We start from the raw sequence: 27,099 nt of genomic DNA, 5'->3' as shown, positions 1-27,099 counted from the left end.
ACAATTATTCATTATACTCATCAGAGTCAGTAGTCCCATAACACACTCCTACTCTCAATTTCACTTTCCCGGTGCTTATGTCATACCAAACTGACTCAACATTGCACTGTCCACCCATGTCATCTGGATGCACTTCCTTAGATTTTATGTGTTTATTAACTAACAGCATGAACCCTCCTGCATTCTTATCCTGTTTATCCTTTCCATATACACATAATACTCCCCAAATTCCAATTCTACATTCCTTATTTCTGTGTGATACCATGGCTTTGATATCTCACACTATCTGCCTTTGATGTCTTCTCCAGCATCTCAAATTCATCAAATTTATTTACTACACTCCTAGCATTGGTGTACCTACAAGTATACATGCACCTATTCTTACTCTTAGTTACCTTAACACAACCCATATATTTACTTTTTCCATGATGACTCCCAGCAGTCCTTGAAATCCCCAGCTCCTTGCTTTCCAGGCTGCTGCTCATTCCAATAGAAGCAGTGCAATTTATTTAGGAAGGTAGAAAAAAATTCAGATTTATAATCATTGATTAACAGTTAATGCAGAACATTATTTTAAAGGGGCCTGTGAGGCACCACTACTGCAAGGTTAGTGTTCCATCTCACAACAGAAGTGAAGAAACATATCTTGTTTTGTATACATTTTGATAGAGTTGTTACATATTTATTTTGGATTTCTTTTAATAAAATGTTTATTCTCTTATTTCCTAGTTTGTTTTTATAAGTAGCATTACACATAAAGTACATAATGCTAGTAATACTTTATTACTTATAGTTGATAACAGAGTATGAATTACAAAATACCTTTAGAATTTATAAACAGAGGAAGTAATTTAAAAATGTAGTTTATTGCATTTAATACTGAAATGAAGACTTTTCCCATTGTATCACATTACATGCATTAAATTACTTATAAATATGAAAAAAAAAAAATTCTGGAATGTTCTTCTAGCTGGGAGACAAAGCTTTATTAAATGTTTGGATTTCAGTTTTTAAAAATTGCCAGGTATGCAAACACTTCTTCATAAGCTTTTAACATTCAATTTGTTTGTTTATTTGTTATTTGGTTTTTAGGAGCATTACCAACTAAGGCCATATTGCTCCGGGATATGCGATGGTCATTTCCTGACCTTTCCGCATCCTCCGTATTTGGTGGTCACGGGCTCGAACCCCGGTCTAATCAAGAAGTGTGTGCTATGCACTGCTGCTCCTGCCCACCTGGCTACGGAGGTGCCCTTAACATTCAGTGAGCAGGATGCAGGTTATTTGAGTTTTGAAAGGAAAGTTCAGGCAAAAAATTCTGCAATTTTTTATTGTGTTAAGGATTTTTTTTTTTTGATATGTTGAAGAAATGGCTTTCCCAATCTCTTCTTTCTGTGCCTTAAATTTTATGCTTCTCTAACTATATTTTGCACTTCTTTGTGAACACCTTAACAGGGGGGGTCCAACTTTATGTAACTTGAAACAAATTCTCAGTAGCCAGATGTCACTATAACAAAATAAGAAATGTGACCTGTCAACTCAATTGGCAAATGACTACTTCAAATAAGAACATAGAACTAATACCAAATTTGCCAGGTTATAAAAAAATGGAATGGCAGCCTAGTGCTATCAGATGAAAAATCTCATCATGTTTCCAGAACATTCAGATCCTAGCAGTAAAGAATAACAAGAATATTAGGAAAATTAAAGAAAATCTCCTTATTTAGCCCCTCAATAACATATTAACTAGTTACCTAGGTCTCAAAATTAATCCCATGTAGATTCACATTTCTACACCAGATTACAGTCTCAATAAATGAGGTTGATAGCCCCTAGTTACTAGAAACATCTCCCACAATGCAAAAGAAGACAAACTACTAGATAACACTTCCTATTTAGCCACCACCTTATTTTCATGACATGCCAAATTTATTAGTCTGGTATGTCTCTAAGAAGAAATAGCCAGGGTTTGTTTAGTCTTTGGTAGAATTCTTAACACTAAAGAACCGAAGCTAGTAGTTCAGAGCATTTGCAAGGTGTTTAATTTAGTAGATTGCTAATAGCATATAAAAAAAAAATATATATATATATATATAATACAGCCTTTATTAACATAGTAACAGTGTATTAATTTACCAAAATATTATCAATAGCATAGTAACACTGTAATCTCTTATAATGATGTTACCATTCTTTTTATGCTTAACTTTTGGACTCTGGTGTGCATATGATATTATAAAGCTATTGTCCTTTATTCAGCTAAATATTATGCAATCTCGCATTATAGATAAACCTAATGGTGGATTCTGTTCTCCCTTTTTTTTTAATATTCTAAAGGATATCATCCCAAATAACAGTGGTAGTCACTTTTGAAGATGACAAAGAGAAAGTTATATTTTGTTTTTTTTTAATATAAATCTTTAACATGAAATGTAATGTAGCCATATATTTGTTTTTAAATTAAAATGTATAATTAAATTAAAATAAGTTAAGAGTTAAATTAAAATGTATAATTAAATTAAAATAAGTTAAGAGTTAAATTAAAATGTAGAATACAAAGATTTATTTCATTTTGCTCACAGTGAGAAGTTTGTCAGTGAGGTCATCATAGGAGATAATAAATTCAGTATTTGTGAGTGGAGTGACATTGAACAACAGCCATCAGATATAGATGTTAGAATGAGAAGAGACACAGAAACTCAAATATGGGATAGAGATGTAGAATATGTTTATGATGGAGCATTATCACCAAGTACCAACTACACAGGTTTTGTTGAGGTTCATGTGTGGGGTACAAATGGAACTGTAAGTACTAGTCTTAGCTAATACATTACTAAATATAAGATAGTTGTAATTAAACTATATAACTTTAGAAGACCTTTAGATAGTAAATGATGAATTATACAGTTAGATATGGAAAATATCTAATCTGTGTGAAAATGAAAGACAGAAAAAAAGATTAGTTCAAAAAAATGACACTAGGGTGAAACTGATGCTGTTCTCTATTATGTAATGTTTATTCTAAAGCACACACTGGCCAGAAAATACAAATCTTTGGATTAAGAAGGTCACAGACAGAAGAAATGCAAATATATGCAAAGAAAACTATGATATGGGGTGATGACGTGGTGCCTCATTGAGTATAAATACTACACAGGCTGTTCAACTGCAGTAATCTGAAGCCAAAATGGGAAAAACATGTGATCTCTCAGGCTTTGAAAAAGGGCTTATCGTGAATGCATGTTTAGCAAGGATCACAATTCAAGAAATGAAAGACAACTGGTTTCTCATTAACATCCATCTCAAAAGTTTTTAATGACTGGAAAGCAAGCGGTTCTTCCATGTCTCAAAGGCATTAATGTAACAGCAAAACAATACTTCAAGAGTAATGCCATCATACTCTAAGGAGGACTATGCGGAAAAATAGGACATCCGGTGTGCAGCAAATAACATCTGAATTCAACCAAGCAACAGAACTGCCCTATTTGACCTTGTACCATGCACGAGGAATTGAAGAAATTGGGGCCTATTTGGAAGCCACTTGTTTCAGAGTAAAACAGAAAAATCTGCTTGCAGTGGTGCTAAGAATGTTGGACAGTGTAACAGTGAAAGAAAGAAAATCGTATGGTCAGATAAATCACAATACGCTTTCTTTTGTACTGATGGTAGGCAAGGAGTGTGGTGAGAATCTCATGAAGCAATGGACACTGCTTGCTTTCTTAAGGCAACCCAAGCATCTGGGGATGGTATGAAGATTTTTTTTTTTTGGCATGGATTGAGTCCATTGATACTGGTGGAAGATCAAATGTCATCCAGGGAGTACCAGAATTTTATATCAGATCTACTGCACCCTGCAATATCTCAAGGGTGATGGCCACTTTGTAGATGACAGTGCAATAGCACATATTGCCAGAATTGTGCAAGAATAGTTTGGAGAACTTGACACAGATTTCCACAATCTTCCTTGGCCCCCATTCACCTGATCTCAATCCTATTGAAAATATGTGGGATATGTTGAAGAGAGCTATTCGGCAATGAAGTCCTCAACCTTCAACTTTGTTGCAGGTACGCAATATTTTGCTGGAAGAATGGTTGCAATTATACAAAAACACACTAAAATATCTTATAGAATTCATGCTGTGCTGCACACTTTCTGTTATTCAAAACAAAGGTGGTACCTGATTCATTACTGAAAAAAGGTTTTGTTTTTTTTGGCCAGTGTGTGTATATACAAACCAAGTGACCACTTTATTAGGTACACCTACCTAATATTGAGTAAGCTTACCTTTACCTCTTAGAACAGCCTGGATTCGTTGTAACATAGACTTAATGAGGTTTCAAAAACATGTCACAGGGATGTTGGTCCATGTTGACTCAGATGCTTTCCCCAGTTGTAAGTTGAATAATTGCAGATCTCTGTTCCAAAGAGTTTGTCTCACCTTACTCACAGGTGCTCAGTTGGATTGAGGTCTAGTGACCTGAGGAGACCACCACAGTAGTCAATTCACTCTCATGTTCTTGAAACCAGTTCTGTATAATTCTAGACTTATGACATAGTGCATTATCCAGTTGGATGAATCCATTTGTAGATATGATACACTGCCATGAAGAAATGCACCTGGTTGTAAACAATTTCCAGATAACCTGTGGCATCCAAATGGTGCTCCAATGCTATCAAGAAGGGCCCAATGTGCAACGTGAAAACACTCCCCTTCGTATTTTGATGCCATCAGCATGAAACAGCAGGATTTGTGATTCATCAGACCAAGCAGAGTTTTTTTCTATCCTCTCTTGTCCAGTCTTTCTGTTTTTACCCCACTGTAACTGTACTTTCTTATTTTTTGCAGACAGAAGGGGAGCCCAGTTTTGTTGGCTGTGCTACATATTTGACAAGATGCGATGAGTTCATTCTGAAATGCTTTTTAGTTACCACTGTTGTACTGGGTTGTTATTTGACTTACTGTAGTCTCTCTGTTACAGGATTGTCATTAACCAGATGGTATTTGGTTATTGCACCAATCTTGATACACCTAATACATAATTATATATGAAAACCCCAACAGAGTTGGAATTTCTGAGATACTCATACTGGTGTGTCTGGCACCAGTTACCATGCTGTGTTCAAAGTTACTCATTTCTTTCATCTTACCCATTCTCAAACTAAATTTTTCACATACATCATCTCTACCTATTGGCCCCGAGTGACAATCATAATCATTCAATCAGCCTTTCAGTGAATTATCTAGTGTGGCAATTATTATAAAAAGCTTTACTTTTTGTGTGAGTTTTTGCAATTTCCTTAAGCTCCTATTGTATATGTTAATAACATTTAACAGAGTAAAAACTTACAAATACAGAAAGGAAAGTCACCTTTCTTTATATTAATCAATTACTAACCTTTCTTTTTCTGCTTGGTCACTAGGTGGCACCGCTCCCGCCTCCATGTGGCGGGGCTGGAAACCTGGGAGGAAAAGCTCTCACTCCCAGGGCAAAAAGGAGCAAACACCATGGATTTTGACAACAAAGTGACACAATCCTCCAACCAGACCTAACATCTCAAGTACATGAGGAAATTAATACAAACATTGCAAAGAGACAAAAAACTGATATATATGAGGTACCCACACCAAAGTATCTCATCATTCATTCTACAAGCGATCAGTCCACAGGAAATTATCCCCTTTCCTGATACAAAAATGTCTGGAAAATATAGCTGGAACCCCAACAGCAGTAAAAAGGTTAAATTCATGCAACTGACTAATTGAGACAGTCAGAGCAACTGATGAAAACATCCACGTTTAGCAGAATTCCAGTAACAGTTATACCCCATAATACTTTAAGCACCTCGAAAGGAGTAATCTCTGAATGGGACTGCCTCAATATAACAGAAGAAGAAATACTGCAAGAAATGAAAAACCAAGGCATCATTCACGTTAAAAGAATAACAATCAGAAAATTAGGAATAACCACCCAGCCCAGAAATATCATTTTAACTTTCAATACTCCAAATCCACCACAGCACGTGAAAGCAGGATACTTGCTTTGTCAAAGCCGACCATACATACCAAATCCTATCCGATGTTTTAAATGTCAAAAATACGACATTCACAAACAACATGCAGGGGAATAGCAATATGTGCCAAATGTGGTTCCTGAGGACACATACCAATCAAGAATGCACAACTGAACATTCTAAATGCCCAAACTATGGTGGAAACCACACTGCCTACTCTCGGGAATGTGAAAGATGGAAACAGGAAAGGAAAGGAAAATCCAAAAATACAAAGCAGAACACAAAGTCACATACCAGGAAGCCAGAAAGATCTTACAACCAGCTAACATAGGGAAACCTACCTATGCACAAATAACACAAGTAATGCAAATAACCCAAAAACAACAAACAATAGGATCACAAACTGAAGTCACAATTGCACCAAATGAATCGCTGTTGGACTGGGCATGCAAATGACTGATGTCTGCAAAACAGGAAATGAGAACAGGCTGCAAACACCCCAATCTCAGTTCTACCAACGGTTATTTCACCACCACAGGGGAAAACCAAAGAAGACTCCTCCATAACAGTACACCATGCTGCTGAACAAATGGGCACAATGGGAAAAACACAAGAAGAACCCATTCTAGAAATATTTGCCGAGGAAGATATGGATAGTGAAGAGCCATATTTCCCTAAAAAAGACAAAATCACGGATGGAAAATTATAAAACCGTAGTGAGAAAACAACCGGAAAACTCCTCTAAAACAAAACAATGAGTAGTACCTTTATTCAATGGAATTGTTGTGGTTTCCACAATAATATCGATGATGTCTGAGATTTAATTTATCAGTATTACCTGATATGTTTCTGCTTACAAGAAATATATCTAAAACCTGATGATACAATCATACTCAAACACTACACTACACATAGACGAGATTGAATAAATAATTCTATAGCCCACGGCGGAGTAGCAATCCTTGTCAATTCTCACATACCAGTTAAAACAGTCCACCTACAAACCACTCTTCAGGCAGTAGCAGTACATATAGCAGCAAGTAGTTTGATAACAATAGTATCAAAATATTTACCCCCGAACCAAGAAATAATTTATGAAGATTTAGAAGAACTGATAGATCAACTATCCCCCTTAGTGTATAATGTGGAATTTAAATGGATATTACTCCTTATGGGGAAATACTGATCTAAATAAAAGGGGATGTGATATAGAAAAATTAATAGATGCCAAAAATCTAACCCTCATGAATACTGGAAACACATGTATGTTTACCTTCCAACAGGAACCAGTTCAGTGATAGATCTTACTTTATGCTCCCCAGCATTATATCCCATTTTAGAGTGGACAGTTCACGAAGATCCATTACATAGTGACCACTATCCCATTATAGTCACTGTAACAATAAACAGCCCATGTCAATCCAGACAAAAACCCAAATGAAAGCTGGACAAAGCAGACTGGGAAAAATACAAAAATCTAGCAGTAATTGAATGACAGAAAGTTAGACAACTAACCATTGACCAGGCAGTAAACTAAGCAGCAGATTAAATTAACTAAGCAGCCAACCAAATTAACTAAGCAGCAGAACAATCAATATCAAAAACATCCACCAAACTTCTATTCCCAAAGCCTTGGTGGAATGAGGAATGTACTCAAGGGAAAAGAGACAGAAACAGGGCATGGAATATTTTTTTCAAAAATCCTACCACAGGCAATCTAATATATTTTTTTAAAAAATGAGAGCAAGAGCAAGATATGTCAGATGAGAATGCAAGAAAGCCTCCTAGTTATGCTTCATCTCAACCATAAACAGAACTACAAATACTAAAATGGTTTGGGATAAAATAAGAAAAATAAGCAATAGATGCCAAAATTTAGTATATCCAATTATCAATTGGCAAGAGAAAGATATAGCTGATCTAAAAGATATAGTAAATGCTTTAGGTGAAACCTTCGTCAAAATTTCTGCCACCATATCCTATCCACCGAAGTTCCAGAAATATAAACATCATCAAGAAAAATACAATTTAAATTTCTCTACAAAATGTGTTGAACAATATAACCGCCCATTAACCACAGCAGAACTCCATAAGGCGCTGTCACAAACAAAACAAAGTGTAGAAGGTCCAGATGGCATCAATTATATAATGATAAAAAAAACTCAGTGAAGAATCATTACAATTTCTACTTTGTTATAAAACAGAATTTATAGAGAGCATGAGTTTTCTAACATGTGGCATTATGCGATTGCCCTCTCTTTCCCAAAACCTGGCGAAGATCCTACTAATCTGAACAGCTACTGTCCAATAGCACTCACCAGCTGCTTAGGAAAATTAATGGGAAAGATTATAAATGCAAGACTCATGTGGTACTTAGAAAACCATAATCTTTTGTGCCCAGTACAGTGTGACTTAGGAAACATAGATCAACCTAGGACCTCCTAATTAAAATACAAAACAACATACAAAATGCTTTCATTAGAAAAGAACATTTAGTCATGATATGCTTCAATATCGAAAAGGCATACAATACAGCCTGGCACTATGGCATTCTCCAGGACATATATAACTTAAAGCTAAGAGAACATCTCCCTATTTTCATCTGGAACTTTTTACAGCACCGAATCTTCCAAGTATGAATACAAACTACACTCTCAAAAGTTTTCCTACAAGAAGTAGTACCACAGGGATCAGTCCTCCATGCCACCCTGTTTGCAATAAAAATAAACTCAATAACCCAACAGATACCATCTATCATAAATACAGCTCTTTATGTAGATGATTTCAGTCTCTCTTTCCAATCCCAAAACATGAGAACAATAGAATGCCAATTACAAGGTGCAGTAAACAAGGTCAGCAATTTGGCTTAGGAAAATGGTTTCACGATCTCCACACAAAAAACAATAGGCATGCACTTCTGTAGGAAAAGAAACCTTCATTTAGATCCGGAATTAAAACTTAATGTATAATTAATCCCAATCAAGCCAACCATAAAATTTCTTGGACTTATTTTTGATAAAAATACTAAGGACAAACTGCCTCAAGAACCTAAACATTTTGATAGTCTTATCGTCAGTGATGTGGGACGCAGATAGAGTTACTTTACCGAGATTATACAGAGCCCTCATGAGATCTTGACTAGACTACATAGCTCCAGTGTACAACTCAGCCAAACCGAGTGCCCTGAGATGACTAGATCCAATGCATCACAGTGCTTCACGTAGAGTATTAGGAGCATATCGCACATCACCGGTCCAGAGCCTATGAACAGAGGCTCGTGAACCACGACTACAACTCTGGAGACAAAACTTGCTGTTATACTATGCTTCAAAGATAAAATCAATACCTGACTACTCGACATGGACAATCCTACATGAACCAAGTTTGGAAAACTTATATAGAGCACATCCAAATGTCAACAAACCAGCAGGCATATATTTAAAAGATATATGCCTGCTGGTTTATATTTAAAAGATATATGCCTAATCCAGCAACGTAATTTAAATCTCAATCAGATAGCAATTTCTCCTGAAGTTCCATATTCACCTTGGAATGCCATTCAAATGATGTGTGATCTCCATATGTATAATTGGAGAAAGGATTGTTTACCTAAGCAAAACTTCCAGAAATTATGTGCAGCATATAGAGACCAACATTGCAATTCTACCCTGATATACACAGATGGTTCCAAAACAGAAACCAAAGTAGGAATAGCAGCCAAGTTCCTGAATACCATCATCTCCCAAGTAATCCAAACAGAGTGCAGCATTTATACTCATGAACCATATATGGCTAACCAACTTTGCCAACAGTATAATTTTCACAGATTCATTCAGTTCCCTGCAAACCTTAAAGAATAATAGAAATACCCATCCGACCGTATGGCAAATACAAAACATACTAACAAAACTAGCAAAGTGAAAGCAAAACATAAGTTTCTGCTGGATTCCCAGACATGTAGGAATAGATGGCAATGAACAGACGGACCAAGCAGCAAAACAAGTAGGAACCTCGATCAACAAAACCATAAAAATGCCATCCCTAAAATAGACTATAAAATTATAGCGGCGAAAAACAGTGGCAACAAAAATGGCAGGAGCAAGCCAGTAACAAATTATAAAACCATTATTACAACAATGGAAAACCAGTACAAGACCTAACAGACAAGAAGAAGTTATACCGAACAGATTAAGAAAAGGACACACCTATCTGCTCCACGCTGAATCTCCACCTCAAACCACCTCCACCTCCTGACTATCAAACAGTCCTAACAGTCCAACATATTCTACTTGACTGTCCTAACTTTACACGAGAATGCCGGATTACTTTTAAATCCGTAAATGCAATGGACACATTTTCATTACGAACAATATTGTCAGGTAGATCTAATATATCAGAAGTTTTCCAGTTCCTAAAACATATAAATTACTATAATTTAATATAAAAATTATGACAAAAGACATCAGTGAATAAATCATAAGTTTGACGCACTATAGCCATAGAAGCTGATGCACTAGTAAAATATCCAAACAACTCTACTTATCTGCTCACCTGCTTTATGAGTATATTGTTTGGGATGAATACATGATACTGTTACTGAAGAAGTATTTGATTTTATGAAAAGAGTAATCATACCTATTAAAATAGCCACAAAATATATAAGGATGCAACAATCACATTAATTCTAATGTTAGCTTCCTTATGAGTGTTGAATTTTTCCCTAAGCAGACTCAAAACTGTTGGAGTAAAATAAAATAATTTTATTAATTGCATCTTTCATTATAAAATTTTTAAGTAAAACAGAAAGAAAACTGTTAAAACTTTCCTAATTCCGAGTAGAATATCCCAATATTTACATTTAAATTTGCTATCATAAATTAGATTTTATGAAATCATTTTCATACTACAAAGAAATTTATATACAAGTGGTTTAAATTAACATACTTGAATATATATAAGTATGTTAATTAAAACACTGTGCATTATAGCCTAAGTTGCTGATGCACCAACAAATCTAACAACAACAACAACAATTAAACCACTCTTTTTAACTTCTATTTGTGTACTAAATTATGTAGCCCAGTATTAATATGTCATCCATCATTTACCCCATGCAAGTTCCTGAATAAAGAATGAAGTAAAAATATTATTAATCTTCAAAGTAGCATCCTTGTAAATATGCAATTACGTCAGAATGTTCTTTCCTGGTTTTATTCCTGGATATTTAAGTTACACTTATGTTTTACTTTTAGAATTTTGAATGATGGTATCATAATTTCGTAAAGAGATAAGCACAATCTCTTGCAGTCTTTTATTTTATTAATTTTAATGAACTACTTTCTGAATTTTCACATAAATGTATATATTTAATGAGGCTTAAGCCCATATTACTTTAACTCTGTAGCAGAGCTTGAAAAATAGTTTGCTTTCCTTTTTGCTAAAATCAGTTATTGAATTATACAAAAACAATTATCACTAAGATATTTTTTCTTTAGGTTCTCTCTAAACAGAGTCCTTACTTTACACCAACACAAACTGGTAAGTTAAAGAAGTTTTGTATTTCAAATGTACATTAAAATGCTGATATTAAAAAGTTAGATACATTTGCACTTCTCTGCATATAAAACTGATATTATGGTTATTTTTCTCTCCACAAGTAGAATAAATATGAGGTGCTATCCAAAGTTCCTGAAATGTATTTATAAAATAAATTAGACTCACCCTGGGTCTTATTCATTACCTTCGAAGTAGTCCTCTTGAGAGCATAAACACCGATCTCAGCCCTTCTCCCATGATTTGAATGTGTCCTGAAAGTCCTTCTTCATCATAGTGTTCAGCACTGCCTGTGATTCGGTTTGGGTATCCTCTACACCAGAGGTTCCCAACTGGTGGTTTACAAACCCCTGGGGGTTCACAATAAAAATTCTGTAATGGCGTCTGCTTAGATTTACATAGGTACATTATTGTAAACTACAAAATATAACTAATAATAAACAATAAAGTAAAATAAAATTAAATAAAAAGTAAAAATTGCCAAAGAAATAAACCATATCTCCCACAATTCCTTATAATTAGTTTACTCCCTTACAGTATATCATGTTAAATAAATGTTTTCTATACTAAATTTTTTTTCATTCTCAAGGATCATTGTTATGTATAGGTACTTTTTTTTTTTTAGAACCTATAGTACTTGGTATCGTGAATGGGTTTAAGGTTGAAAAGTTGAAAGAAAATACTGTTGACATTAAACTTGAACTTCTGTAGATTGTAATTTTCAGGAAATACATATGAAGGAAGGTGGTTCCAGAAAACAAGTTGAATGAATAAATGAGGAAGAAGAAAAGTTGGTTCTGTGAGTTTGAAGTTGGACAGAAAAATGATGTTGGCTGGTTGTGGCACATATTCGAACTGCTTTGAAAGAGAGAGCAGGAATTATAGAAGACAATTCAGAAGAACAGTGCCATGCAAGTATCTATAGAAAAGGCATGCAACAGAAACAGAAAGTCTATGAGACAGAGAGTGGAGAGACTCTGTTAGAGATGAGATATCAATTAGCCTAACTGCCCTCTTTTGAATGGAATCTAGAAGCCTGAGAGAGAGATTTTGGGGGCACTGCTCCAGATGTGGGAAACAATATTCCATGGTAGGGCAGATTTGCGATTTCTACAGAGTCAACAACTGTTTGGAAGAAAAGTTATGCCAAGAGCAAAAGAGAAAACCCAGTTTATTAGATGCAGAGAAGCAATATTTGTAATGTGCTTTATGCCAAGAGAGGTTAGAAGTCAGGGTAATCCCCAAGATCTTGCCTAGAAATCAGAGCATCATCATCAAAGATAAGCATAGGAGCAGAAAAATACTTTTTTGCGAGATATAAGACAGGACTGAGTTTTAGAAGGATTGAAATTAAGTTTTCTTTACCCCACTGGAGAATTATCTGGAGATCGGCATTTAAGAATTTGGCAGTGGATACTTGAGAAGTTGAAGCTGTTTGAGCAGGGCAAGGTTTCTCAAACTAGAAGGTGGAATGCAATGTGCTATTGTCAGCAAAATTATGAATAGGATTTCTGGTAAATGGAAGAAGGTCATTAATATATAAGAGGAAAAGAGTGGGAGAAAAACTTAACCTTGGGGAACACCAGCATTAGTGGACAAGTTAGAAGACAGAGAGCCATCTATCATCACCTGCAGTGAGCGATTAGAGAGAAAACTGGATACCCATTACAAAGAACAGCTGGAAAATCATAGGATGGAAACTTATTTAGAAGACCTTTATACCAAACATGACCAAAAGCCTTTGAAATGTCAAGAGAAATGGCTTAAGTTTCACCAAACTTTTCCATTGAATTTGTCTATAGATGGGTAGCATAAGCCAGAATATTACCAGTGGAATGACACTGACAGAATCCATACTGATGATCATTGATCAGTCGAAAGATTTCCAGATAGTTTTAAGAGTTGGCGGTTAATTGATTTTTCTATTACTTTGGAAAGAGTAGAAGTAATTGCAATGGGATAATAATTGGATGGAAGGGATTTATCACCCTTTATAGGACCTGGCTGAATTTGAGCAAATTTCCAAGCAGAAGGAAAAAACCTTTGGAATAAGAAAGTAAAAAACGACAACACAAAACAAGAGTAAGCTCAGGAATGCAGATTTAGAGACCAAGTGGAGAAATACCATCAGGACCTGGAGTTTTCTTAGCATCAGATTCATCAAAATCCTTCTGACATCCTTTTGTTGGAAGCCAACAGGAGGCATTGAATGGAGTGTACTGGGATTGGTTTGAGGTGATTTACCAAGATCATCAATACATGAGTTGGAAGAAAAAAAAGGATGCTAGCGGGTCAGCTTTATCTTTGGCTGATGTGGCAACAGAACCATCTGGTTTTGTCAGAGTTGGGAACAGAGATGGGGAAAAATTGCGGCCAATAGCTTTTGGCAAGAGACCAGAATGCTCAGCTACCATTTGGACTAAAAGCAAGTTTTCTACTCTTAGCCTGTTCAAAATCTAGTTTGGACTTATTAATAAATGCTTTACAAAGTATAAATAATACTTAATAATAATTTTTATTATTATGCAACGTCGCTAATAAAAATGTAGTACTGGAAATATTTTACTATTTCAGAGAATATAGGCTTAGCTGTTCCCATTAAAAATATTATGTTGAAAGGGGTTTGCAATAAAAAAATATTACATTGAAAAGGGTTTGCAAGTCAAAAAAGATTGGGAACCGCTGCCTTCCGCTGTCAAATCTTCAACCGTTCAGCTTGATTTCATTCTTGGGAAGAGGAAGAAGTTGCAGGGGGCAAAGTCTGGTGAAACCGGGGAGGGGGGGATGATTGTCATGTTGTTGGATGCAAAAAACTGCGCCATAGCGAGAGATGTTTGGGCCGGCACGATGTCATGATGAAGGACCCAGTTCTTTGTGTGCCACTTCTCTGGACGTTTCCTCCTGATGGCTTCCCTTAACCACCTTAGGACATTGCAGTAGAATTTTGCATTGACAGCCTGTCCAGGAGGGTCGAATTCCTTCTGGATAATCCCATCAATGTCCAAAAAAGAGATTAGCATGGACTTTACATTGTTCCTCACTTGTTGGGCTTTCTGAAGTCGGGGTGAAGATGGGCTCTTCCACTGGGATGATTGTTGCTTAGTTTCTGGGTCATACCCATATACCCAACTCTCGTCACCAGTGATAACCGTAAAAAGGAAGTTTTGATCACTCCTGGCCCATTCTTGAAGATCTCTGCTAACTTCCATGTGATGCTGCTTTTGGTCTTCACTCAGTAACCGTGGTCGGCAAATTTCTTCCACTTTAAATTTTCCCAAATTTCTTCCACTTTAAAAGTATTCCTATTTACATACAGATGTTCTGAGCCTGTTCAGCTTGCCAGTTATTTTGGATTGCTAATACTAACTAGCTTGATATTGCCAAGGGAAATCTTTGTGTGTGCATGATGTAAGGAGTGAGAGGAATTCAGGTGACAACTCAGCATTGTTATTGGCTTATATGAGAGTTTGAAGGACAGAGTGGATGCCCCCAAAGGATCTAAATTGAGGGGCCCATCAAGCACTCAGTTGCCCACATCAATGCCAGAGCTTCCACTTGATCATCACGCAACACAGCGGCAACCCCCAAAGCAGAATTTGCTGGTCCCACAGGAACTAGTAGTTGTCAATGACTCTATTGTCAGGGAAACGGGGAACATGGTGTGTAAAAAGGATAGGTGGAACAGGACAAGGGTATGTCTGCCAGGGGCAGATATTGTTGTACATGTTGGCACTAATGATATAAAGAGTAGGAGACCGGTGGAATTACTTAACAAGTACAGGTCACTGTTGAAAAAAAAGCCGTGAATTAGGGTTGAATTTGAAAGTGTCTGCAATTCTGCCCAGACACGATAGGAGGGAGTATATGATGATCAATTCGGTTATGATGATCAACGAGTATATTGTCGATCAATTCAGCCCTAGAAAGATTGTGCAAGGCTCAAGGGGTAGAATTTTTTTCAGCCTGGTCTGTACTTGTTAACACGAGAGGCTGCTTCTACAGGGATGGGATACACTTAAATAGAAAGGGTGCAAGAATATTTGCTGATGCTATTGAGGCAGTGTTAGGTGGGTCGGAAAACTGCTAGCTTGGGGGATACAAGGACTAAAAGATTAACAGTAGCCACTGGCAGAGGTGAAAGTGATTCTTGTACTGCTTCTATTGGAATGAGCAGAAGCCTGGAAAACAAGATGCAGGATATTTCAGAGACTCCTGGGAGTCATTGTGGTACAAGTAAACACATGAGTTGTGTTAGGGAAGCTAAAAATAAGAACAGGTGCATGTATACTTGCGTGCACATCAATGCTAGGAGTTTGGTAAATAAATTTGATGAATTTGAGGTATTGCTCAAAGCATCAAAGACAGGTATTGTTGGGATATCAGAGACGTGGTGTCACACAGATATAAGGAATGCAGAACTGGAATTTGGGGAGAACAACGTCTACAGAAAGGATAGGAAGGGAGGAGGGGTTATGCTGTTAGTTAAGAAACACATAAAATCCAAGGAAGTGAAGCCAGTTGACATCGCTGGACAGTGCAGTGTAGAGTCAGTTTGGTGTGACATAAGCATTGGGAGATCAAAATTGAGAGTAGGAGTGTGCTGCTATAGGCCTAATGACTCTGATGAGTATAATAAGAAACTGTACAGGGAAATAGAGTGGGCCAGTAAATCAGAGAGTCTTATAATGGGGGATTTTAATTTCCAAGATATTGACTGGAATTTGTGGGTTGGTCACTCACACATGAGCAAAGCTTTTGTGGATTTATTGGATGATTGTTTTCTACATCAGCATGTTCGGGAGGCAACTAGAGGGAGTAATACTCTTGATTTGATTATAAGTAGTGATTCTTCATGCATTAAGAATTTGCAGATAAAGGAACCACTAGGTGGCAGTGATCACAGTGTGCTGAAGTTGAATTTACTGAAAGAGGTAACTACGATCAGGGGTAAAGGGAAGGGTTATTGCTTTCGTAAAGGCGACTACGATGGTCTGAGAGAGTATTTAAATTCTATACAGTGGGACCAATTCATGATGTTAAAAAAACAAATTCAAAATGGGAAGCATTCAAAGAACTTATCTTGGAAGCTACTAGGCTTTACATACCAACTAAGAAATATTGTTCAAGGTTTAGGCCTAAATGGATGTCAGAGGAACTAATGAGACATATGGCATAGAAGAAAAATGCATGGGATACATATAAATTAATGGGTGACACAGAAGCCTATGATAGATATACATATAAGATATAACCAAGTTACAAAGGAGGTTATGCAGGCAAAGGCAGATTATGAGAAATCTTTGGCAAGGGATGCAATGAAAAACAGCAAAGAGTGTGAATGTCGATGCAAAATATTCATTTAGTTTGTTAGCTACCTGAGCAGGATCATCAACAGTTGAACCATCGATATCAAGCATGATGAGTTATTCAGCGAGAGGAATACCAGAGGTGTATTCAAATCTGGCAGTAAGCTAGATAATCCTGTAGTAACTGAGAGTAAAGTGGAGGAGAAATTGTTGAAGATAAACACAAGAAAGGCACCTGGGGTGGATGGGATCTATCCAGTTATATTAAAGGAGGCAGCAAAGGAAATAAGCAAACCCTTAGCCATAATTATAAGAGCTTCCTTGGACTCCGCGGAGGCACCCATATACAGGAGATGTGCAAATGTGACCCCAATTCCCAAAGGAGGATCAAAGGCTGACACAAGTAATTATAGACCTGTGAGTTTAACTTCTGTTCCAGGAAAATTAATAGATTCACTGGTTAAGGAAGCACTGCAGGATCATCTAGACAAGACTTCAGTTATAGCTCGGACACAGCATGGTTTTGTGAAGGGGAAGTCTTGCCTGACCAATTTGATTGGATACTATGATGAGTCACAAAATAACTGGATGCAGGGAATAACTTTGATATTATATACTTGGATCTTAGAAAGGCTTTTGATACTGTTGCACATGGAAGACTGCTGCACAAATTGGAGCAGTGTGGCATTGGAGGCAAATGGCTGCTATGGATAAAGGGGTAGTTGAGGGGGAGAAGACAGAGAGTGGTAATCAATGGACACTGCTCATCATGGACTAATGTTATTAGTGGAGTCCCTCAGGGTTCAGTGTTGGGTCCATTATTGTGTTCTGTATTTATAAATAATGTTGATGATGGTATATCAAGCTTAATGTCCAAGTTTGCAGACGATACAAAGGTTGGCAGGGTCACTACTGATGCTATGCTGCTACAACAGGATCTGGAAAGGTTGAGCAGATGGGCTGAGAGGTGGAAAATGAAGTTTAACATTGACAAATGTAAAGTACTACACATGGGAAACAGCAACCCCAGAGCAACGTATCAACTCTGTGGTACTACACTGACAGTGGTAGAGAATGAAAGGGACTTGGGGGTGATTGTGCAGGCAGATATGAAGTTCTCTGATCAGTGCAGACGGGCTGCAAGAGTAGCTCATGGAGTATTGTCAATGATATACAGGAATTTTTCTAGCAGGGATAAGGAGGTGATTATTCCATTGTATAAGGCAATGGTCAGGCCACACCTTGAGTACTGTATATAGGTGTGGAGGCCTTATTTCAAGAAGGATGTAGAGCTACTGGAACGAGTACAGAGTAGGGCAACAAGATTAGTGAATGGAACAAAGGGTTGCTCTTACGAAGAAAGGCTTAAGTTTCGCAAATTAGTGTGTCTGGAGACTAGGCACCGGCAAGGTGATCTGATAGAGGTGTATAAGCCTTGAATGGTTTTAGTATGCTCAATGCTGATTGGGATTCATTTTTCATCTTGCTCAGAATAATCACTGGACAGGTATTTCGAATGAATGGAGGGGTGAAGTTTTTTTTTTTTTTTTTTTTTTTTTTGGCTAATGCTGCATAAGCTTGCTTTCTTGCATTATATGCCTCTACTAATGCTAATGCTAAAACATTGCAAGAGAAGCCTATGATTTTAGCATCATTACGTATGATATCAGGAGGGACATGATATTACATTCAGTGACACTGAAATCATAGGCTTCTCTCACAATGTCAAGATCTGCCGTTGGTTAGAATTAGCACACATCAGTGTCACCAAAGTACAATCAACAGGGACAGCACCCACATACATCCCATCTTTGAGCTTCTCATAGTCCGCAAGCTCAGGAGTCACCTGTGACAGTAGTCACCTACCTCAACCTTCTTCTCCCTTTCCCTCCCCCTTCTCTTGACCTTTCTCTCTGTCATCACTCTTCGCACATACCTGTAACCCCCCCCTCCTCCTCTGTGAGCCTGTATACTTATATACTTGAAGATCAGCCACATACATAAAAACCACCACTTTTCAGTGCTCAGTTAATTGACAAAGGCTACATACAGTAGCCGAAAGCTTCTATGTTATGTTCTTTATTTGAGCTAAATTTAATATATGTTATCTCTTGAATATCTGTGCCTTGTGTTAGTTTCCATTTTATGTTTTACTGTTTGTACTCTCTCACTTAGTAATAAAGTCCATTCACTTGGTTGGTGCAAGAAGAAATGTCCTATGTAGTAATTAAAGTTATTTCATAGTTAATTAGTTGCCTTTAAGATCTTATATTAGAAATCTGTGTTCTTTTTAAGTTAAATTTTATTATTTTAAAATGATATTCAAATAAGCAATTTAGTTATAATAACTGTCTTGTTTTAGGATCATTAACACCTGCATCATCTGGAGGTTCCAGCCCTCCAGTAAGAGCTGAAAGTCCAGTAGCCTTTATATTTGGAGTTATCTGTGGGACAATCTTAGTCGTGTTAGTGCTGGTATTAGTGTTTTGTCTCCTCAGGTAAGTGTTGCTAGCTTAATTGAAGAATCTAACAAAATATTATTTGGATTTCATTTTCTTATGTTTTGATTAAATAATTATTTTATTATTATTGCCATTTCCAACTTTGCACCAATAATGATCAGAACTCAGAGCAAACTGTATCACCTCATATTTGAATTTCATGGATCCACGTCACTTTGTTGCAAGACAGTTCACTGTATGACAGTTTGGTGCATGACATTTCTGTGTGCGAGACAATTTGGTGAATGACACTGTATGTGACAATTTGGTGGAAGAAGAATTGGTGAATTCAGTTTGTACGACAATTTGGTGCATGCTCAAAATTCAGTGTCCACACATCAATCCAAAAATCAGTGAAGTAAAAGGTTTAGGGAACAAGAGAAATTTTGGTGACTTAGAAAGGAGGAATTCAGAAATTTATATAAAAAAAAAAGAAAATAATATACTTTTTATCCATTTATTTTGTATAAAAGGGTTCAAGTTGATCCTTCTCGTAAGCAGGTTGGAAAGTGAGTATGTGCCTATTTCAGCATGATTCCATCCATATTGTAATATGGATGGAATCATGTCACAATGTAACACCTTTAATCTAGATAAGATTATTTAATATATTTTTTAACTTATCTACTCAGTTGAATCCTATTCTTTACAGGAGCATGAACTGGTTGTGGTTTGGGAAGCTAGAAGAAAATTATATGTGTAGAAACCAGATGAAACAAAAAGAAATGAAGTTTATTACTGTGAAAGTTGTTAAAGTCATACACTGTTTTAATAAAATATGGACTGGTTGAGGGTTGCTAAACCTAAATAAACTCAATTTACACTCATCTGGGTATAACCTCCATGCACAAGCACATTGTGGGTGACCACCCAGGTGTGAACCAACGTAAGCAGGGGTCGAGGTGTGGTGCCCACACCGGATAGAGGAATGCCTCCCATCTGTGTTACCAGGCAATACTAGGTGGTAGATGACTCTCATCAACCAGTGCAATACCACCACTTTGCTTACTGGATGCTTGAAGTGGTGGAACCCATGTTTAGTCTCCAGAGCTAAGTTCCGGTCAACCCTTTCCCAAACCTTCCATCATGCAGTATGATTGATGATTTTTGAGGTTATGATGAACATCATGGCGAGATCCAATCTTCCTTACATTTTGAGGGTACAGCTGTAAAACAGTGTTCACAGGCCGGCCACTAGTTAGTATGCTGGATCGAACCTATTGGTAACTTTTTAGGAGGCTTCTGGATCAGCTAGTGTCTGGAAGGAGTCCGTGTGTATGTGGGGGGGCATTGTCGAGGCCATGTTATGTTAAGGATCTGGGCATAATCTTACTGTGTGTACGCCATATCCAAAAATTTCATTACTTCATACAGCATGTTCCCCCCCACTTTTTCTTACTATCGAATACACCATGAATTGTCAAACTGATAGAATAAGCTTATCTGCGAAAAGATCTTAACCTCCAAAACACTTGCTAGTTCATTTCACAAATATCTATGGTCTCAATTCTAATTTCAAAGATGTCCATTTCCAATTGCAGTCTGCCAAACCCCATGTGTTTTATCTGACAGAATCTCAGTTATCGGTTGATTCAACTACTGCTCATCTCAGTTGGCCAAATTATTCACTGTATGATTCCTTTCACCTCAAAGGTGGTACTTGTGCATATGTCCGTTCCAATATTCCCCATCAGAGACTTGGTAATTTGGAATCTCCTCTTTTCGATCTTCTCTTGCTTAAAATCTCTCTACCTCACTGTGTCAAATTCATATGTTGCCTCTACCATTTTACCAACTCAAGTAATCACTTGGAGCTCTTTGACTTCCTCTCTTTGCAACTTGACTTTCTCCAGTCCAACTTTCCTAACAGTGAGGTAATTTTCCTTGGTGATTTTAATGTTCACAACTCCAGCTGGATTCTGTTTTCTAGTCTTACCGACCCAGCTGGTCGAGATGCTGAGGCTTTTGCAATTACTAATGACTTTGCACAGATTGTTCTTTATCTACAAACATATCCTGGACAATCCTAACCATACAGGCCAACATGCTTGATCTTTTTCTCACAAACAACCCTTCTAAGTACACAGTCAAAGTGAGTAGTTCTTTAGGCACCTCATCAACTTGATGATTGTCTCTTCTCCAATGGAGCCTGTATATCATGGCTATTCCCAACCTCATATTGTTTGGCTTTACAAGAATGCAAAATGGGATGACCTGCGAGATTTCTTTTCTTCTTTTCCTTGGTCGGATTACTGTTTCAAAACTTCTGATGTCAACGTTTGCTCAGATTGTGTCAGTGAAATTATTCTAGTAGAATGGAATAATTTATTCCACAGTCCACTTTAAAATCTTGTCCTTTATCTAAACCTTGGTTTTCCAATAAATGTGTAAATCTGTTCAAGAGAAGAATGTTGCATATCGTAATTGGCTTGTTTCCAATTCTTTACTTTCATTTTCTGCCTATGCCAAAGCTTTCAACAATTGTAAAGCAGTTATTAATCAGTTCAAACTAGATTTTGAACAGGCTAAGAGTAGAAAACTTGCTTCTTGCCCTAATGGTAGCCGAGCATTCTGGTTTCTTGCCAACGCTATTGGCCCCAACTTTTGTCCATCTCTGCTCCCACCTCAGTCAAAACCAGATGGTTCTGTTGTTACTTCAGCCAAGGATAAAGCTGACCTGCTAGCTTCCCATATTTTTTCCAACTCATGTATTAATGATCTTGGTAAAACACCTCCCACCATTCCCAATGCGATTTGCCTCCTGTGGTCTTCATTCAATGCCCTCTGTGGTCTTCCGTCAAAAGGATGTCAGAAGGATTTTGACAAATCTTGATGCTAAGAAAGCTCCAGTTCCTGATGGTATTTCTCCACTTGTTCTCAAAACCTACGCTCCTGAACTTATTCCTGTTTTTTGCCGCCTTTTTTCACTTTCTTATTCCAAAGCTGTTTTCCTTCTGCTTGGAAATTTGCTCCTATCAAGCCAGTTCCTAAAAAGGGTGACAAATCGCTCCCATCCAATTATCATCCTATTGCAATTACTTCTACTCTTTCTAAAGTAATGGAGAAATCAATTAACCACCAAATCTTAAACTACCTAGAAACTTTCCATCTAATCGCCGATCACCAGCATGGATTCCGTCAGTGTCGATCCACTGGTGATTTTCTGACTTATGTTACCCATTTATGGACAAATTCAATGGAAAATTTCGGTGAAAAACAAGCAGTTGCTCTTGACATCTCAAAGGCTTTTGATCGTGTTTGGCATAAATGGTTTGCCAACTGTTTTTTTGTAATTGGTTATCCAGTTTTCTCTCTGATCGCTCACTGAGAGTGATGGTAGATGACTCTCTGTCTTCTAACTTTTCCCTAATGCTGATGTCCCCCAAGGTTCAGTTCTTTATGCCACTCTTTTCCTCTTTTATATTAATGACCTTCCATTGACTGGAAATCCTATTCATAGTTTTGCTGATGATAGCACATTGCATTTCACTTTCCATTTTGAGAAACCTTGCCCTGCCCAATCAGCTTCAACTTCTCGAATATCCGCTACCAATTTCTTAAATGCTGATCTCCAGGTAATTCTCCAGCAGAGCAAAGGCAACTTAGTTGATTTCAATCCTTCTTATATCTCACAAAAAGGATTCTTCTGCTCCTATGCTTATCTTTGGTGACACTCCGATTTCTAGGCAAAATGATATATCTCTTTTGGGGATTATGCTAACTTCTAATCTCTCTTGGCACAAGCACATTACAAATATTGCTTCCTCTGCATCTAAAAAATTTGGTTTTCTCTTTTGCTGTCAGCATTACTTTTCTTCCAAACAGCTGTTCACTCTGTACAAATCTCAAATCCATCCTACCATGGAATATTGTTCCCACATCTGGGGCAGTGCCCCCAAAACCTTTCTCAGGCTTCTAGATTCCATTCAGAAGAGGGCAGTTAGGTTAATTAATGACTCATCTCTAACAGACTCTCTCCACTCGCTGTCCCATGGATGTACTGTTTCTGCTGCATGCTATTTCTACAGATGCTTTCATGGGCACTGTTCTTCTGAATTGGCTTCTATAATTCCTGATCTCTCTTTCAAAACAGTCCGAAAATGTGCCACCACCAGCCAACATCCATTTACTGTCTAACTTCAAACTCACAGAACCAACTTTTCATCTTTCTTGTTTGTTCATTCAACTGCCGTTTTCTGGAACAACCTTCCTTCATACGTATTTCATGAAAATTACAATCTACAGAACTTCAAGTCTAATGTCAACAGATATCTTCTTTCATTTTCTCAACCTCCAACCCAAGCACAGTACTAAGTATTATAAGTTCTAATAGCTCTCGTGGTTTGGGGTTTTCATAAAAAAAAAATCTACATGATCTCCTGGGAAGCTTACCTGCCTACCCTTATGGAGTATAGGGAGGTAAGCTTCTTGCTTTGCTCTCCCCAGTACTTATTACTTATTACTATTAACTTATTATTACTATATAATGACACATTCAAATAAAAACCATAGCGTGGGTTGCAAACTGAACGTTAGAAGATATGCACATTATCCAGACAACATCCTTTAAGGATCTCTATTTTAGGTCTTTGGAACAATTCTTCCCCCATGTGTATTTCATAAAAAAATGCAGCTTACAGAATTGAAAGTAAAATGCAAACACGAATCCCTTGTATTCCAGTCTTTAATCCATCTATAGCACTTCTTTAATAGGATCTCTTAAAAAAAAGAAGTAGAATGTGCATTAAAAAAACTGTGGTGAATCGTATGCTCCATCAAAAATATAAAATATCAAGAATGGTATGGCATGTTAGGAGTGTGCATTTTCTGTCCTGCTTTGCCATACACCGAATTCTCACAAAGAATTACTAAATTGTCACATACAGTGAAATTTCATTTGTCCAATTGTCTCCTACATCCAACTGTTATGCACCGGATTGTCACATACAGTGAATTGTCATGCATGAACTGTCATACAGCGAATCAACAGAACCCAAATTTTATTATCATTTGATGATAAAACAATAGTGAATGTCAGCTTTTATTCATTTAATAAGATGGTATATGTCTTAAATGAATACATAAAAACTTGGAGGGGTCTATTCACTTACAGATCTTGAAAACTGCTAAGTTTTAAATAATGAACTGTTTACAGGTTATTACTTAAAGACAGTGGTGGCCCATGATGCTGATGTAAATTAAATAGCCTTGGTTATAAGCCATGTAGACATAGTAGTAATAATAATAATAATAATAAGCAAGTTAAAAATACTACAAAACATTAACTGGACACTTACCATTAACAGACTTGGGTAATCTTGAAATTTTATTTAAAAATAAAATCCATTCTTTGATTTTTATTTATTGAAAATAGATTAATAACTATTTCATTCAAAATTGTGTTTTTATTCATTTATTATTAAAATGATTATTGGAAATAGAGGACGAGTATACTATATGCGGGACCTGTTAATAAAAATATTCATTATGTTGCATTGCTCTTCATAAAATTTCATATAACTCTGTTGACTGTATATTTAAATTTAAAAAGCTAGGGGTGCTGCAGTTCTTCAGTGCCTACCAACAAGCCACCCTGCTTAAAGAGTATACTTATGTAATTGCTGGCCTTTTATCCATTTCTGGCAAAAGTCCATTACAATGAAATGTCAGTACAATGAATTTGTGTGGGTAAACAAAATATACTTGTTATAAAAAAATTTATTTCCAACAAAATGTAGCAAAAAACAAAATTCCAGAACAGTAAGTTACATAGTACAAAATAATTATAACAAAACTTACTTATTAAATGCAATTTTATATTTTATTAATGAAAAGGTAAAAAATCTAAAAATTTTGTATTTTACTTTTTTTTTTTTCAATGAAACAAAACTTTTATGCCTGGAAAATTAGAAAATCATTATAAATATGAAATTACAATCTCTTCCATTTTAAAATTTTAAAACCCATATTAAGTTCAACTGTCAGATATTAACAATGTAAACAACTGTACTTCTTCACACAAAACTGTAAATATCAGGAGGGACATGAAAACTTTCATGGCCTTCCTGATGCGACAGTATTGAAATTTGTTTCAATATTTTCGCATCATCTAACAGCACATTCCACTGAACGTGCAACTTATATAAACAACCCTTGTCACTTCCAAAATTACTCAACCCACAAAGCAACACACAGGGAATACTACACATCATCCATATTTTATGTCTACAAGTAGACACATGTTTAATTCATTTCATTTATTTTATTTATTAGTTTATATTATTTTTTAATTTTTTTGTACATATATTCAGGATGCATATATAATGGTAAGGACAGATCACATAAGTGTACATATCTCCATGTGTCCACCAACACTCATCCTTGTGCACATTGTTCACAACATCCTGCATGCTAACTCTACACATCAGACACACACATACTTGCAACTTGCACAGCCACTCACACACAAATGACATGGACATAGTTGCTCACAATTCTGATGTAGACAGGGGCACATTTTCCTTTCATCAGCTCTTTCACAGTCATTCACACTTTACACCATTTGACATTAATTGTCTTCCACACACATTCCTTTCTCACCTGTTGCTAATTAAATCTCCTGCTGTTTTCCTCTCTGTCCATGAGTGCACACCCAGGTCATGATTGAGTTTCCCCTGTATGTACTGGTCAGTGAAAAGTCATCAAAAGGGTTGAGGAGCAAGGCTAGCTTGTCCTAGATCACCAGTCAGTCTGGAAGTCAGTACCACAGAGTGGACACTCTCATAGGTGATAATGCAGCTACACATTAAAATGCATAGAAAATGGAGCCACCAGTTTGAGAATGTAGAAACAGGGCAGAACATTGCAAAGTGTTTCCTGGAGAATTTTCTACAGTTTTGTAATTGTGATGGACAATATATCGATTCACTGATTATTAGTATGATTATTCACAATTAATTATTATTCCAATACACAAAAAGATGCTATGAAAGACAGAAGAATAGCAAAATATAAGCATAAGTAACGATTTCAGCAACCTCATATTAATGGTTATGGTAGCTGTGTGGTAATGTTGAATAAAGCCATTTTCTCCTTCCTCAATGTCAAATCCCTCTGTTTTTGTCCCCCACCTTTTTCTTTTTTCCCACTTCCCCCCCTTCTTATACTTTAAATTCATTTCTCCAGTATAATATGGTAATTTACTTATGTTTTCACATATTTATAAAGGTGCCTCCATAGCCAGGTGGGAAGGAGCAACAGTGTGTAGCACACGCTTCTTGATTAGACCGGGGTTCAAGCCTGTCACCACCAAATACGGAGGATGCGGATAGGTCAGGAAATGACCACTGCATTTCCCGGAGCAGTATGGCCTTAGCTGCTAATGCTCCTAAAAAAAAAAAAAAAACCAAACAAACATATTTATAATAATTAATAAGTAATATTTTGAATGGCTTTTATAATATAATGGCCAAACATTGGCTAAAATGTAGCCGCGAAGAAGGTTAAGATGACAGTTATGTGTGCCAGTTGCAATAAACTTTAATAAAGAAAGAATTTTATATACACACTACTGGGTTCAGGTTGGTAATTATAGCAGGTGTCAGTACAGTGAGACAGGCTCACTGGTCTCACTGTACTAAAATCTTTTATTATCACCCACCTGAACGAAGTGTGTACATGAAATTCTGTATTTATTAAATTTTATTTGGGACACATTATTGTCATC

The 27,099-nt window shown here is 36.6% G+C and overlaps 1 protein-coding gene across 4 annotated transcripts in view; it reads left to right on the top strand.

Annotated features, from left to right (window-relative positions):
• Positions 1-27,099, top strand: part of LOC150086955 (tyrosine-protein phosphatase 69D-like) — an 823,111-nt gene that overhangs the window by 526,948 nt on the left and 269,064 nt on the right. For all 4 annotated transcript variants that reach the window (XM_090371707.1, XM_090371706.1, XM_090371704.1 and 1 more), the window contains exons 10-12: positions 2,583-2,805; positions 11,509-11,551; positions 19,235-19,370. In XM_090371707.1, the coding sequence (XP_090227833.1) occupies positions 2,583-2,805; positions 11,509-11,551; positions 19,235-19,370 (402 nt within the window). The remainder of the gene's footprint in view (positions 1-2,582; positions 2,806-11,508; positions 11,552-19,234; positions 19,371-27,099) is intronic.

Source organism: Mastigoproctus giganteus, chromosome 4 (genome assembly GCF_048544385.1).
Source record: "Mastigoproctus giganteus isolate SK-2022 chromosome 4, ASM4854438v1, whole genome shotgun sequence".
Taxonomy (NCBI): domain Eukaryota; kingdom Metazoa; phylum Arthropoda; class Arachnida; order Uropygi; family Thelyphonidae; genus Mastigoproctus; species Mastigoproctus giganteus.
Note: the sequence above shows the minus strand (reverse complement) of the source record. Positions and strands in the feature narration are given on the sequence as shown.